This window comes from Ziziphus jujuba, chromosome 4 (genome assembly GCF_031755915.1).
Source record: "Ziziphus jujuba cultivar Dongzao chromosome 4, ASM3175591v1".
Classification (NCBI taxonomy): domain Eukaryota; kingdom Viridiplantae; phylum Streptophyta; class Magnoliopsida; order Rosales; family Rhamnaceae; genus Ziziphus; species Ziziphus jujuba.
This window is the reverse complement of record NC_083382.1, coordinates 7081287-7098069: the sequence shown is the minus strand read 5'-3', so window position 1 is coordinate 7098069 and position 16783 is coordinate 7081287. Positions and strand designations below refer to the sequence as shown.

Here is a 16783-nt window from a genome sequence, read left to right as displayed (position 1 = left end):
AATTGATTTTATTTAAATTCTTGAATTAACTATTTTTGGACCTCTAATTTTCCTCAATTTAGAAATTGGTAACTATTTTTTTTCAATTGTTTCAATTGATTGCTTCAATTTTAGTTTTTGTTTCAATGAAGCTAAATTCTAAATTGCTAATAGCAGAGTGCATAGACGTTTGCAAAACTTGCCTCTCACCTTCATACTTCAAGCGTTCTTTGCATTTTGGATGTATCTTACTATAAGAGGCTTGCATACCCACAGCATATTATAATGGATATATAGAAACCCTTTATTTTATGTAGTTCATGTGATAAATTACACTAAGCCACTATAAACCATATCTAAATTTATATATGTGTTGTTTAAAAATAAAATAAAGTAATTGAATTATGGTTTAGTAAGTAGGGTAATTAAGAGGAAATAAGTTGATGGTGGTAGGAGGAGGAGACACTAGGGTCATAAATTAAGGTGTGGGTCAGAGTGTGGTGGCACTGAAGGTATTAAAAAGAGGACATGCATTTATAAAAACATTCATTGCCAATACAGATGCAGAACCTTTGACAAAAAATGCAATCCTGCTGTCACGTGCACACATCTCAACACAAATTTAGGGAAACAATTCCCATCTCAGGCCTTAATTAAAGACCCAGAATAATCATCATTACATTGCTCCCCATATCCATACCCACATATATATCTTATCATATTTGTGCATGAGCCATGCATGCATGGTCTATCGAGATTCATGCATTATCAATGAAAACCAAACAAGAATAATATCGATTAATAAGAGATTAAGGGTTTCACAACTGTGGATCTATCAAAACAACAACAAATATATAATAACAGACAAAAAGATATATGGTTTCCTTACATGCAGCCTCTTAACAGAGAAAACAAATTAAAGAAAATTTTGTTAGTTAACAAAAAAAAAATGTTGATCATCAAACTCCAATACATATATATATATATATATATATCATAAGAAAGGGGCTATTGGGCATCATCATCGGCAACTTTCTGAACCGAACTGTATAGCTAGGATTTCTTTCTCTTATTATCGCAAACAATTCCTTCATTCCCTGCTAGCATCAAATACTTGTCCTTCCTTGTAAAACTAGTACATTCAAATCCCAATGCATCACCCAATTTCCTTTGAATATAATTAGCCACTTCAAAGCTTGACCTCCCACCAGCAACAGTAAGCTGTTTTGGTACTTTCCCAAGAATGTGAAGGTAATAACTAGGCCTGGGGTTCATCAAGAAGAAAATTGGGTCCAAACATTTTAGCCCACTAGCTGTAGTGCCATAGAACATGCTCACATGGGTATTAATAGCAACAGGAACAATTTCCTCTGCTAATTCAGCAAACAATGAGCTAAACCTTAACAAATATGGTTCTCTACAAGTTGTTCCTTCTGGGCAAACCACCAAGTCACCTTCACTGAGCAATTTCTTCATAGTTTCTCCATCTTTTTTCCTATCCCTTGTCAACCTCACTGTTCTTATTGGAGCTATAATTTCAGACATTTTGCTCACACTGTATGTCACAGCAGTCAATGGCTTGGCTAATGATGTGCTTAGGAAAACTGGGTCTAAGAGTGTTCTGTGTGTGCAAACATAGAGTACTCCTTTTTTGTGATCTTGATTTTGATGATCATGATTTGGTGTTGATGAAGGGTTAGGATTGATGGAACCTTTAACTCTTATAGCCAGACCGCTCAAAGTTCCCAATTGGAATGCCATTTTGTAAGGGAGGAAAATCCCAATAGAGAGCCTGAAAATGGCAAGCATTATCCCAAAAGGAAGCCACATGAACATTGAAAGAGTTGCAAATGGTGTGGGCAAGAAAGCAAGCCTTCCATCATGGAATATGAGTGGTTTTGGGTATTTTTCCCTTGGCATAATTGAACTTGCACTGCTTTTGCACTCTTCCTTGTTGATTACATAGGCTTCCTGCCACCAATCAAATTCGTATGTTATAAGCATGTGTTATATCAACTTGGTGAAAAAACAAGGAAAAAAAGAAAAAGAAAAAGAAAAAAGAAACACATTTATTTCGGTTAAAGATTGGGAATGTTCTTACAGCTGTTATAATTTACTAAATTATTTATTCCGCCTAATTTGTGGAAAGTATATGTTTTAACTTAAGTACTAATGCAATTAATATAGAACTATTTTGTAGCCCCAAATTCTTATATGTTGAATTTAAACCTCAAGAAGGTAGGTTCACAATTTCTAATAGTTATAAAAAATTGAACAAATGATAATTTAATTGAAATAAGAAAATCCCAATGTATAAACAAATAGGCTATACATATACATGTACCTTGCAGAGGGATAAAAAAAGTTGGTCATGTAGGCTAGAATTTCCAAGACCAACATCAGGAATTTTATCTCCAAAATATTCCTTAAGAGCTCTGTGTTTCACAAGGAAACCAGACCCGGAAACGAAACCAGTAAAGTAACCCCCAATGGTATGCAACTCAGTCCCTTTAACACAATCAACACCCAAATAATCTCTGAGAAATCCTTCAACCACAACTCTAGGGACACTTGTGAAGACAACCTTAGAACCAGTAGAAGCCAAAATTTCATAGGCCTGACGGTTAAGATTTTCAAGGTAAAACTTGGGCAGAACAGCTCTGCCAACACTCTCAATATTCTTTGTTTTAAGCCCACAAAAGGAAATGAAAATCATGACCCTCAGCTTGAGTTCATAGTCCAAAACCCATAGAAAAGAGCATGATAAAAGCAAAAGAAATGCTCTGAAAATACTACCACCTTCAAAGGCAATGAGCATGAAATAAGGGAAAAAAGAGTTGGACCTCAAAAGAACACCATGGACATCACAAACAAGTGTATCAGAATCTCTACCATCCAAACAACATTTGGTAATGCTAGGAAACAGAGTAGGTTGCTGTGATGATGGTGGTGATCTGAAGGTTGAGTTTTTTAAAAGAAAACCATAATTTTTCATTTTCCTTGCTGCTCTGTAGCATGAATTTGCTAAGAGCTTGTACAAAACCCAGTCTGCAAGTTTGACAAGCACCATGGTTAGAGGGTCAAAAGCTGTGTTTGAGTTATGGGAAACAGAGAGGGAGAGAGAAAGAGAAAGAGAGAGAAGGAAAAGGTGAGGTATCTGAATTGCTCTCTGTGTGTTTATCTGAGTGTCTGTGAGAGAAAAAAATGATGAGTAAATGGACAGGCAGAGGCTGTGGAGAAGAAGAGAAGCTTGCAGTTGATTTTTATAGGGAAGGTTAAAGGAGGTTGTGAAGAGTTGAAGTTGACCATAATGCATTTGGTTAGACACACCGCATTTGGTTAGACACACCGGTGGCATTAATTGCAACCTTAATATTTTTTTTTCCCTTTTGTATTTTCCTCCTTAATTAATATTCAAATGTTAAAAGAGTTATCACTTTGTCTACTACATTTTTGGTTTTAAATCACTAATTAAGGTATTACTATTCTATGGTTAGAGGATATTTCTTTTTCATTTAGTTAATGCAAGCAGTTCACTTTCTCATATAGATTTTTGATATTAAATAAATCTAATTATTAAAATAAACATAACACCACTTGATAATATACTTGGTATATAAAATACTACCCCATTCCCCATTGATAAAGATCTTATGTCCTTAATCATATTCAAACAATTTCACTTCATTTTTTAAAGTAATCTTTTTACTTAATTTAATTTATTTTTCACTAATACTTTTAAATTAGATAATCTAATATCAATAATAAACAGGAGCATTAAAAAAAAGAATAAATAATAGAAAATTTGGATCCATGTAAGTTTTCTTTGTACACTTTTTAAAGTTTTAGTTTTTTACTAAATCCATAAATCCACAACTACATTGTTAAAATATAGGATAACAAAAAAACATTATGATGGTATTTTAAGGATATGGGATATGAAAAAAATTATTATTTATGTATTAATTTATATGTAAATGTATACGCAAATGCTACTAACATGCTGTTCAGCTAAATTTCCTCCCATGGATGGCGGAAAATACTATATTAGGTTGGATTATTGGTGACCGCCATTGCAAATATTTTTGGTTTTTCTTTGAAAACTTTTTCTCTCTAATTCTATATCTGTCTACACCATACCACTTTTTTTTTTTTTTTTGGTAGTTCAATTTTTCTTTTTCGGTTAAACACTTTTTTTTTTTTTAAATAATTGGCATTGGAGGGTGTGCATATTATTATTATATATTATGGTCACGTTTGAGAGTCTTCTGGTTTATCACCATGCACATGTAGAGGGGGACCTTCAATGTTGTTTCAAATTTTCCACAGAACCAATGGATTTCAAAATTTTCCGAGTCAAAATGAAATCATGGACGTCCACCAATCCAGAGTTAGATGACCCATACGCCATCTGATTAATTGACTTTCTTAACCAATTATGTTCTTCCTCTCATATGTCAATTTCATAGTAAATTGTATATGCGGTGACTGCTACTTTTTCTTTCTCTGAATACTGTTTTGACTTTCAAAACCATCCAACCAAAAAATAATAATAATAATAATAAAAAGTGCAAATTTGACTTCTTTTTTTTTTTTTTTTTTCCTGTGTGGTTTCCCATGCAGTATATTAACTTCAACTAGTCAATATCAATTAGGGGATATTAATGTAATGATCTCGGAATGAGGTCGGTTCCATTGTAAGAAAATGATAACAACCATTGAATCAAAGAAAAACATTTTATTAGAAAAGATCATCTTTATCTTCAAATTCAAAATGGGATTTAAATTAATTACTGATTGAATCCAAGTATTCAACGTTCAAAAAGATCAAAATATGCATGTGATGATAGAAATACAACTGGTATTTCATTCGGTGGTTGTTGAGATCTCAACGGCCTTTCACCCAGAAAAACATGACTTTTTTTATATATATTTTCTCTAGGGGTTAAGTTCCTTCAGAAGCTATAGCTGGTAGAGTAACATGCATATATATGTTAAAGTTTAATTACGGTGATCATGTGAAAAGAGCCATAGATTTCAAGCAGCATAGTTTTGGTCTCACAAAATCTATGAGAGCCGTCAGCATTATTTCATTTCATATCATTTTTCCATATAGTTTTTTAGAGTGGAATGGCAGTTAATATCATGCAAATTCTGTTGCTACTTGGTTTGGTGAAGTTTTGATCATTTTATACATATGTTTCTCAAGCATATAGTTTGCATGCAGCATAAATACAAGCTTCACAAATATCTACTACACGCCCAATATTCTGTCATGTTCTTCCTTAGTAAATATATATAAGGATGGCTATTTGTGTGAATTGTGAATAAGCATTAATTCTTCACGGTGGGCATATATATTTATACATATATAAGAACCGCTATTTGTGTGAATGAGCATTAATATGCCTTTAAGTAGTATTTAGAAGTTAATTTGTCACTAGCTTTCAAAGTAGTAGCCATAGGTGATCAACCTTCTTTAAGCTGCAATGAAATTAAGTTTATATCTTTTTAAATAACAGCATTAATAAAAGTTAAAAGATAGTATAAAAGTGACCTGCATTTTTTTCTTTGATGAACATAAAAGTAACCTGCAACACTTATAGGGAGATTGGATTGTATTTATATGTTTGGAATGAGTTGACATATCAAGCACTAAGGCGGTCACCTGGGTGATGCTGCTAATCAAAGCATAAATGTATGTTATATATACACGATTTTGCTAATATGAATGATGTTGCTCATTTCTTATTAGGGACAACCGTTCAATTGTGTGCAATTACATGTAATTAATGCGATCTAATTATAAGCAGTGCAATGCTTGATTAATAAATAAATACTTGTTGTACTTCTACTATACTCTCAGAGACATTTCCAAAAACTAGTATTTAAATATTGTATATACGATTTTGCTAATACGAGTGATGTTGTCCACCTCTAAATGGGAAATGACCGTCTGATCAATGGAGGTATAGTTACAAATAAATGGACTGTCCGATGAATCTTCAAGGTATGATTACATGTAACTGGATTGATCAAACAGTGACAAATACCACATGGTGGTAGATGCCTATATTTTGAATTACCCTTTACTCATTCCATAAACACCAGACTGCGCAACAATGAGACTTTTTCCAAGTTATAGTAATTAAAAAAAATGGATGCAGTGCAAAATTATGAATATTTAAATTATCAAATTTACATTTGGTGTATAAATCATGGTCTCATATTATCTAACACCTTCCTACAACTTTTTTATTGTAAATACTCCAAAATAATCTGTTAAATATTTTAGTTCATATGTATGAAATACTCCCATTTTAGATAAAATATCCACATTTTTTTTTTTTAAGAAAAAAAATCTATTTGAATTAAAAACAGCATCAGGTCAGGTGTTTATAATTCCAAAAAATTGACTCTTTGTGGTAATTATAGTATATACACATGCACTCATTTAAATTTGAACTATTAGGTGGAGAATATAAAATGAATTGGGGTGGAAAGTCCAGTGAAGGTCAGACACAATAAATTTCCGAGTTCCAACAAGCTTTACTGAAGAAAAGTAATGAATGGAAGCAGTATTCAAAAAGATATACCCAAACTTGCTAATTAAATATGTGTAGCTACATGCCTTGCTAGCCATTGTAGTCGTCAGAGATAGGAAAAAGCCAATTTAATATGATGGATCAGCCACAAGTATAACAACCGCACAGAAGAACAAGCAATTATTAAACTTTGTTGCACTATTTAATACTTTCTGTTGTAGCAAAAGGCATTAATTTCATTTTAATTGAAATAAGTATTATATATAATCTAGATGCATGGAGAATTTGAATCCCTTTAGTTTATAAAATGTTGTAATCCTTGTAAAATATATATATATATATATATATATATATATATACATATATATGTACATATATACATATATATATACATATATACATATATATATATATACATATATACATATATATATACATATATACATATATATATGTATATATATATATGTATATATATATATATATTAAGAATTTTATGAGAAAATAGACCATTGGGCAAGAATTTTATGAGAAAATAGACCATTGGGCTGCTAGCCTGATACTATATATATATATATATATATATGTATATGTATAGTTAATTTTATAAGTAATTAACTGAAACCCATTTCAATTTCTGTTAATGTACACGTACAACTAATTAATTTTAGCACATCACTTAATTTAATTAATTAGTTGAGGAACAAACAACAACAACAACAATAATAACAATAATTAGTTAAATTCTTTTAAGTAAACAATTAGTGTAATTAAAAATGTTTATTTTGTATTTTTTGCAATATCAAAGAACCTTAATTTATTTGTTATCAAAAGAAAATACGTTGAATAAAATTCAAATTTTCCACCTCCAATATAATAATAATAATAATAATAAGTGAAATTCTTGAAAAGAAAAAAATTAGCGTAATTAAAAAGGTTTATTTTGTATTTTTTACAATATCAAAGAACCTTAATTTATTTGTTATCAAAAGAAAAAATGGTGGGGATTGAAAAAAGGCAAATAGAATAGTGACATGTAAGTTGATATATACACCTTCGTATGTATATATATATACACCTATTTTTTTATTTATCAAAATGTATATATATATATATATATATGTATGTATGTATGTATTTATAAAACTAGTAAATTGGTAATATTAGAGGTACTGGAATAATTGACAACGATATTAATGCCGAAGTAGAATTCCTAACTCATTGCGTGACAATTGAAAATGTATGGATCTTAACATCCTACTGAAATACGTCAAAAAAAAAAAAAAAAAAAAAAAACATCCTACAGAATAAGCCCATCACGATTTTTTTTTTTTTCTTGTTTTCGTGTTTTTATGGGCTCCTTCGTGTTTTTACAAAGAGTGGGCTCCCTAATTTACTTCTTAACATTTTTATTGGTAAATTATTGATTTACTTGTTAATTTAAGTTCTTCAAAACGATCTATACCATAAATAAAGGTTCCAAAAGCATAATTGTGACAAGGGGTGAGGTTGCATCTCAAACGTTATGAATTTAGAATGTCTAAAGGTCCGTTTGGTATAACTAATAAAAATAGAACTTTAATCTGTAGAGGTTTGTATAATAGATTTTTTTTAAAAAGAACTATTATTAAAAAGTTAACCAGTATTTGGCTGTAAATAAAAAAACTATATTAAATGCTTATTAAGTTTCTATATAAGTCCAAAAAAAAATTTTTTTTTTAAATAAAATTTAAATTTATCTAAAACAATTTAAAAAAATTATTTTTTATTTTTTTATTTTTTTTTTTTGTGGTTAACAAGTGCTTGTTGACTTTTTCCAAATATCTTTATTTTTTAACAAAAGAATTATTGGCCTTCACATAAAGTTTTTGACTTCTGCCAAACAAATACTAAATGAAGTTTAGATGTAACAAAATGTTTTGATGTTTTTATTATTATTTTAATTATGTAAAACTATTAAATCAATAAAATAACTTATATTTTGAAAGTCAAAACATATATAAGTTTATATCATCATGAAACATACATCTAATATTAATTAACAAACATCTATTTATAATAAGTTCATGAAAATTTTGTATATTCTAAATTTTTAACAAAAAAATAACAAAACTCTATATATAATGGATTCATGGAAACTTCATCATTTCTAACATTCCAACAAAAAAATTTAGTCTCATATATAATACAAATTTATGATTATTCAATAATTTTTATAATATAGAATTTAAATATAATAATAGTCTAACCAGTTTTTGTCTATGTGTTTATCGAATTCTAATTTATTCTCTTTTAAAAATGTACAGTTTAATGTTTATAATTATTGATTTTTTTTTTCCGATTTTGAACAGGTGAACCATGTAATACAAGTACCTATACGATTTTGCAAAATATTTTTTATGTTTTTGTTTTTAACAATAATTTTTCTTTCTTCTCTTCTTTTAAATTTTTTTCTAATTTCTTGTAAATTATTTTTTGACTCTTTCTTGTTTTAATAAAAAGTAAAAAATAAAAAACTTAATCTTTAAAAAAAAAAATTATGATGAAAAGGAAGGCTTGTTCCCCATGGCATCAAAGCCCGAATGGTCAATATAGTTTCAACCACCTTTTTCTAAACCCTGCTCCAAGGCAAGGCCTTTTTTCCAAACTTGGAGCCTAAGCATGCCAAAGCAAGGTTTAAGCGGATCTTTTAGAACACTACCATAAACAAATACAGTTATATATTTCTTCTTCGTTTTTTTTTTTTTTTTTTTTTTTTTTTTTTGGGCTAAGACTATATCCTACCTATTACTCAGAGGCAATAAAAATATTTTTTTGGGGTAGATATGAAATTATATCTCATGTTGTAAATTTTTAATATAATTCAATGATGCTAAATAATAAAGTCTATTTATTTGTAACTTTTTAAATTGAGAATATCTTTATGCATTAGATTGTTTATATATAGGAATTTTGATGTTCTTATTAAATTGCTTCAATAGCTAAATTTAAATATGTATTTGAGGTTTGTAAAAATTCATACAAAATTCATCTTCCCCTTATAATTGAGATTTTACTACTTGACTAGATTTAGTCGAGTAACTCACTTTCGAATCTCAGCTCTTGAAATAATAAAAATTCTTATTGTAAAACCATAGATGTCATAAAGAATTGAGAATTATAATTAACTCTAGGAAATGATAAATGTAGTATTTTGCAATGGAAAGAAAGAACACAATCAAGTTTTAGATTAAAGAAAAAGAAATACAAATAAACCAATTAAATTAAATTTCTTTCTTTGGCCTAGTTATTGATTTGGTTTAGCTTGTATTAATCCATATTGATTTGATTTTTACAATGCATTAATTAAATACACATTAATTTTAATAGATTTTTATAATTTATTAAAATTTAAATTAAATATCTATTGACTTGTATAAATTCTTTTAAAACTTAAATTGAATATTTTTATACTTTAAAACTTTAAAATCCATTAAACTCATTAGAAAAAAAAAAAAAAAAAAAGAAGGGGGAGAGGGGGCACACCCCCTTAAATCATAGGCATTTAAGTCAATTCAAATGCTAATAAAGGTCTATATGAAATGATTATATATATAGTGAATATAGGAATGGCGTTGTGAGAACATTCCTAGCTATGTCATCGATGTTGATTACCACATAGAAAAAATAAATTATCAATCAAATTTAAAAAATATTCATATAATTTTTTTTAATAATTATTATCAATCCCATATGCACATTTAATAGGTTGTTACTTCCCATTTTGACTTTATATAAAAATAAAATAAAATATATTTTAATGATATGATTAGACATATAATTTGTTTTTACCATATAATTTTTATTGTGTCATTACCATATAATTTGCTCATGAATGATCTTATCAGGTCAATCTCATATTTTTATCATTAAGATTTTTTTTTCAATTTTTGAATTGTTTTAAAAAGTGAGATTTAAAGTTTAAGGTTTACTTTTACTAAATAATTTTAGTTATTAAATTCATATTAGATGTTATTTATTTTAAAATCCTAATCTAAATATTCACATTATAAAATTATTTATATTTAGATTTAGTATAGTAAAGATCATTCATGAGCAACTTATGGATGGATTTGGCATGTTAGGTGTTACAAAAAAGAAAAAAAAAATCCAATTAATTTTAGGAAAACGGTCAATCAACCAGAATACATATATATTTTCCTTTCTGAATTACCAAAATACATTTATGATTGACCAAATAAGTCCAATAAAAAAATTTTGAATCAATCAACCTAAAAGAATATTGTTACTAAGAAAGCTGACCATGATCAAATGTTTATAGGGTATTTATTATAATTTAATTTAATTTGATGTTCATATCTTATGTAGGACCTACAAAATATAATATATAAGGACCACTTTAATTATTCTAATGCCACAAAGATGTTAACCAAAAAAGGGAAAAGAAATTGACCCAAAAAAAAAAAGAAGGAAAAAGAAAAGAAAATTGTCGGAGTGTATTAGGGGTTGATTTTACTTTGACCCAGAACGAAAGTAGTGAATTGAATTCTTTCAAAGGTCAGGATAATGATTTTTTGGGATGCATTTTCAAAGGTCATGTGGGGAGAAGGATAGTATAAACATATGCTTTGGATATTTTATGAAACTTAGGAGAGAATTTTATTATATACGTTGGGAGAGATAACAATATTTTCTCATTCCACAAAATTTTAGTTCATGAATTTAAATACTTTTTTATGGCTATTATTTAAAAAGTCATTAAAGTTTGATTTGGTATAACTTGCAAAACTCATACTAAGAATTGTATTTTTTTTTTCATTTAATGGGTTTTTAGCACCTATATTCTCAATTATTAGGCTTTAACATTTTGGTTTTTAATTTTATATTTTTTTAGCATTTTGGTCTTTAGGATTCAATTTTTAATACACTGTTGACATTTAAACTCTTTTTTATTTACCTTTTAGTAGTTTTAAGACAATGAATTTATTGTAACAATGAAATTACAAAATTAGACAAGTATGTTAAATCAAGTGTACTGCATCCTTAGAAAATGCTAAGGAAGGAAAGTTGGTTTAAAGATCAAAGTGGACCATAGATTAAAGTTTAAAACCAAAGTGCAATATCATGATAAATAAATAAATAAATAAAAAACCAAAGTGCCAAAAAAATTTAAGAACTAAAATGCAAAATATTAATAATTGAGGGGCATAAGTGCTAAATTCCTTTTTCATATTTTTAGTGTTAATTTTGATGGTCTATATCTATTTTCTTTTTTAATTTTGATTGGGAATATATTTTAAAATATATTCTTAACCTAAAGTTGAAGTGAAAATATTTAATTATTTATGCATAGTGAAGCTAATCCACGCGTTGTTGGATCTTATTAGGGTTTTTGGAATTATACCTTAATTGAATAATTTAAAAACTAAATAGAATTACTTTTTTTTTTTTTTTTCTCTTGATTAAAAGAGCATTTATATACATGGTTGGTGTGGGGAAATTGAAATAGCCAAACAGGTCATACACAAACCCTGAAAATCACTGACACAGTTTCCCTACCTAAATTCCTAAAGGGTGGAGCTGTCCGTATCAGAAACTGTATTTCTTGTTGGTTGGGTTTTTGAGTTTCAGTTTCAGGCTTCAATGGACAAGTCTCAGAATAAGAAGCACGTCGTCCTCTTCTACTGCGCAGAATGTGAAGACCTTGCCCGCAAGGTTGCCTCTCAGTCTGACCTCATTACCCTCCAGACAATCAAATGGAGGTTCTCTCTCTCTCTCTCTCTCATACTCAAAAGCTTCAAACTTGCATGCGAAACTTGGTCATAAACTTTACTAAGTTTTATGTTAATATCTATTATGGTAATTTCTTCATGGGTTCTGCTTGTTTTAGTGCTGTATTTTTTTTTTCTTTTTGTGATTAATTTAATATGGGCAATTTCCCTTATCATATTGCTTATCATGAATGGAAAATGGGTTTCTTTTTCTTTCTTTTTTTATTTGTTATTATTTTTTTTCAATTCTTAGTCCTCTGTATGTGACAAGAAATTCTAGAGGACAGGGAAAGAAAAGAAACAACGTGTTCCTGTTTTTTTTATGAAACCATTCTGATTGTGAAATATGAAATATGGTGCACTTGAAAAGTGAAAAACTTGATTGGTGGGCGGTGATGATTGTTGTATGGTGAAAATGAAGAAATCACAAACCGAAGGACACAAAATTGAGGTTGAGTTGCATTCGGGGTTTGTTTTGGTTTTTGGAATTACTAAAGTACACAATAACCAGCCATCTTAAGGAAATCAATTATTTGTGAAAAACAGATCTTATGGTAATTAAAACAGACAAAGAGTTTTTAGTTTTCCTCTCTCTCTGTCTTGCAGTCTTTTAAATCAAGCAATTTTCAATTAGGAATAAAGCATTAATGTATCCCTGCATCACTTTGTTATGTTTGCATCCAAGTCTTTTTTCATTCAAGGACATGCAAGATGAGACCTATGCCCTTCAATAAGGTGTAAAATTTAAGTATGTTACCTTTGTACCTCCCCTGATTTGGTAATTATCAAAGTTATAATCTTCATGCCTTCCATGTTTTTGTACTTTTCTTGCTAAAGACGTTGATTGCTGATTTTTCTAGCTATAAAGTAGGCATGGCAACCTCAAAACTCTGCATTCATAATATTGATCAAATTGTGTCTCATCAGAGTATACATGTGTACACATGCATATATAACATGCATATGAATGCAAAGTGCAAGAACATATGATGATTTTAAATATCACTCTGAACTATGGCTTTTGTCCATTGATGCTGAGTAATTGAGAAGTCAGAAGCAGAGGCACCATCTAAATGTTTGATAATTGAATTGAAAAAGTAGGAAGGAACTTATTTTCTTAGAATATTATGTTCTTTTATGCTTAAAGCCAGAGATAAGATAATACTTATGTTGAAAATATACAGACGATGGGCACACTTATTAACATGTTCTTGTCTCCTGATATTTTGAGTCAATGTGTTAAACACCCAGTTAAGTTTTTACACTTAACACTCATATCAATGTCCATGAAACATTGATGGGAAGACTAGGAAGAGAACTTGAAGGATATGTTCTCCTTTGAAGTGGAACATTTCTTTACTTTATCCCTCACATTCTGATTACTTAATTTTTTTTTAACTGGGTTACCCCGAAGCTTTATAGTGAAGATGCTTGAAAGTCCCTTGGAAATTGGATTCCTCTCAAATTGGAGTCATATTTTTGTTTGAAAAATGAAGTAGAATTTTCTCCATAATCTTGTTCACTTTCTGTTTTGCTTTATTTAAGAAAATGGTCCTATATAATAATTGATTTTGTATGTGCTAATCTCTCATATCAGATTTATTGGCTCTGGAAGTACTAGGTGTTTATGAAAACTTTTTGTAGTAATTTTACCTTTTGTACCATACCAAATCATAATGACATGATACCAGTTGAGGCTTCTAATAGGGTTAGGACAAATCATGAAAACCAGGCCTCAATGTGTAATTTAACTGTGGCCGATTCCTTATACAGTTGCTGAAAGATAAGAAACTACTAGTTCTTCAAAGTTCACAAAAGATTGAACACCATTTTGTGCTTTTTGCCTTCTAATTATTCATCTTAGCAAGTTTCCCATGCTGGTTTTTTTGGTTAATATATTACAAAAATATAGAGTTAAACTGTGAGTATGTCATCAGTGTCAGATAAGTTGGAAAACTGATTGATTTATTTATGTATGCAGAAATTTCGATGATGGATTTCCAAACATTTTTATAAACAATGCACAAGACCTTAGAGGTCAACATGTTGCATTCTTGGCATCCTTCAGCTCCCAAGGAGTCATCTTTGAACAGCTTTCTGTAATATACGCACTTCCGCGGCTGTTTGTTGCCTCCTTCACTGTAGTATTGCCTTTCTTTCCAACTGGTTCGTTTGAGCGAATGGAAGAAGAAGGGGATGTGGCCACTGCATTTACCATGGCAAGAATGTTGTCAAACATTCCCATCTCAAGAGGTGGACCAACTAGCTTAGTCATTTATGATATACATGCCTTGCAGGTTTGTTTTCTTTACTTGGAAGTAAAAGATTATAATTTATACTTTCTTAGTTATTCCTGAAATTTTACTCGTGTAGTAAACAATGTGGCAGAGAACTTTGTTGCTTTAGTGAAAGACCAACTGCATATCTATTGGAAACTTAACAGTTGCATATACTTCTAGCTGTAGTAAGTTCAGTGGCATGTAGTTGCATACTTATTCTTTTTTTTTCTTTTTACCCTTTGAGATATGAAGCAGGGCTGTCAGAGAAGCTTTGTTATTATTTTCATCTTTGAAAACTTCTTTCTTTTCTTCTTGTGGTGTGAGAATTATTAACCTTTTCTGCTTGATTCTGATGCCTTGTTCATGAATTTTCATTTTTTTTACACAGGAAAGGTTTTACTTTGGAGACCATGTTCTTCCTTTGTTTGAGACTGGTATTCCTTTGTTAAAGCAACGTCTACACCAGCTTCCTGACTCTGACAAGGTAATTATACTGCTTCACTTCACAAATTTTACCTTTTATGTTTAATAGTATTACTTCTTAGTTTCTTATTGCAAACATAAGATGCTTGGTCACATTTCTTATTAGCATCCTTGATCTCAATTCTAATTAATGTCCTCTTGCAGATAGTCGTTGCATTTCCTGATGATGGTGCTTGGAAGCGATTTCACAAGCAGTTGGATCATTTTCCCGCGGTTGGTTTATGTTTCTGCTTGACAAAATGTTGTTGATTAGCTCCATATAAATTTAACTTTTATGTATGGCAGGTGGTATGCAATAAGGTTCGTGAAGGCAATAAAAGAATAGTCCGGCTGAAGGAGGGAAATCCTGCTGGCTGCCATGTAGTCATTGTTGACGATTTGGTCCAATCAGGAGGCACCCTGATTGAATGCCAGGTATTTTTTTGGTGGACTCCTAATTATATTGACTGTTTTCTGAATTAAACATTACTTTTGAATTATGTGCCAAAAAATTGGACAAATTCTTGTTCATTCTAGATAGACAAATTTTTTTTGAAAATACAATCCTTTGATGAAATTCAAAGCTTGTAAACTTTAATTAAGTCTTAAGCTAACTTCTGTAGCATATTTAAGTCTCTTCTGCTCATTACTTGTGTAGCATGGATACATCTCAGATATGCAGTGCAAAGTACATAAATGTGAAAGCTGATCTGTGTTGAGCTGGCTTGACATGCATGGTTGGGTCTCCTTTTTTAATAGCTTAAGCTTTTGGGTTATACTAACTGAACATGGTATTAGAATATTGGTTTTCTATTATTTTAGATCGGGCATGAAGATAAAAAGGAGGCCAGACCATATAGCTAGCTCTATATTGGTGGCGATCACCCATTCTTCCACTTCCAAAATATATATCAAAATAACTAAAAATTGTCACAAGTTGGTGCTTCTAGGATTTGAGCATTCTCAAGGTGATAAAACTGTAAATGGCTTCCAACTGTACATGATCATGATGGGCATCAATCAATCCAATGCATTTATTTGGTTGAACTTGAATCACATAACTCTGCATCTTCAATAATTAAGCAGAAATGAGACCAAAAACATTCAAAAACCTATTCTTCTAGGAAACTAAAACGTACGCTTTGTGTTTCTGGCAGAAAGTCTTGGCTGCTAATGGTGCCTCGAAGGTTAGTGCTTATGTCACCCATGGCGTTTTTCCTATGCAGTCATGGGAAAGGTTCACTCACAAGGATGGTAAGTAGATGGTTGTTCTCAACTATCCTTGGTAGTTTACATGATCTTATTTGCCATTCAATTTCATTTTTTCAAAAGTCTCAGAAAAGGCATTTACCTACTTTTGGATCACGGATTCCTGCCCACTTACAGCAAAAGCCATAGCAAATAGAGCTCCGTTCGAAGTTCTAAGTCTTGCAGGATCGATTGCAGAATCTCTACAAACTTGAAAAAAATCATTTTTGGGTCTTTGAGGGAGGAGAACATGCATGTCTTATGATTCACTCGGGAATAAAATCATTTTGACTGGTGCTGTTATTTTATTGGGCAAGTTCTGTAACATTAGAAGCCAGTAGACATTCAATATTTACTTATTTAATACAAGTTCTGTAATAGTAGTTTGCCATGTGAATTTTTTTTCTTTTTTCTTTTCTTTTTTCTGATTGCAACACGTTTTTGAGAAAACTTTTATTGTTTAAGCATATATCCATTCCTTGTATACTTGAACTCATAG

At 30.1% G+C, this 16783-nt stretch overlaps 2 protein-coding genes across 6 annotated transcripts; one reads left to right on the top strand and one right to left on the bottom strand.

Moving 5' to 3' along the window:
• Positions 1-529: 529 nt before the first annotated feature.
• Positions 530-3196, bottom strand: LOC107416202 (glycerol-3-phosphate acyltransferase 1). Its single transcript, XM_016024668.4, has 2 exons — positions 2324-3196; positions 530-1950 (listed from the first exon to the last, which is right to left on the bottom strand). The coding sequence occupies exons 1-2, from the start codon at positions 3047-3049 to the stop codon at positions 1033-1035; spliced, it is 1644 nt and encodes a 547-aa protein (XP_015880154.3). The 5' UTR covers positions 3050-3196; the 3' UTR covers positions 530-1032.
• An 8792-nt stretch (positions 3197-11988) lies between these two features.
• On the top strand, positions 11989-16681 carry LOC107416195 (ribose-phosphate pyrophosphokinase 4). 5 transcript variants are annotated; one of them, XM_016024658.4, is made up of 7 exons: positions 11990-12286; positions 14277-14592; positions 14963-15058; positions 15202-15270; positions 15343-15471; positions 16194-16290; positions 16423-16681. In XM_016024658.4, exons 1-7 carry the CDS (start codon positions 12168-12170, stop codon positions 16497-16499), a joined length of 903 nt encoding a protein of 300 aa, XP_015880144.2. In that variant the 5' UTR covers positions 11990-12167; the 3' UTR covers positions 16500-16681. The 5 variants fall into 5 exon arrangements, with proteins under 5 accessions (XP_024928075.1, XP_015880144.2, XP_060672631.1 ...); XM_060816648.1 differs by having other exon boundaries at positions 16375-16681; XM_016024656.4 differs by having other exon boundaries at positions 11991-12286; positions 16369-16681.
• Positions 16682-16783: the final 102 nt, after the last annotated feature.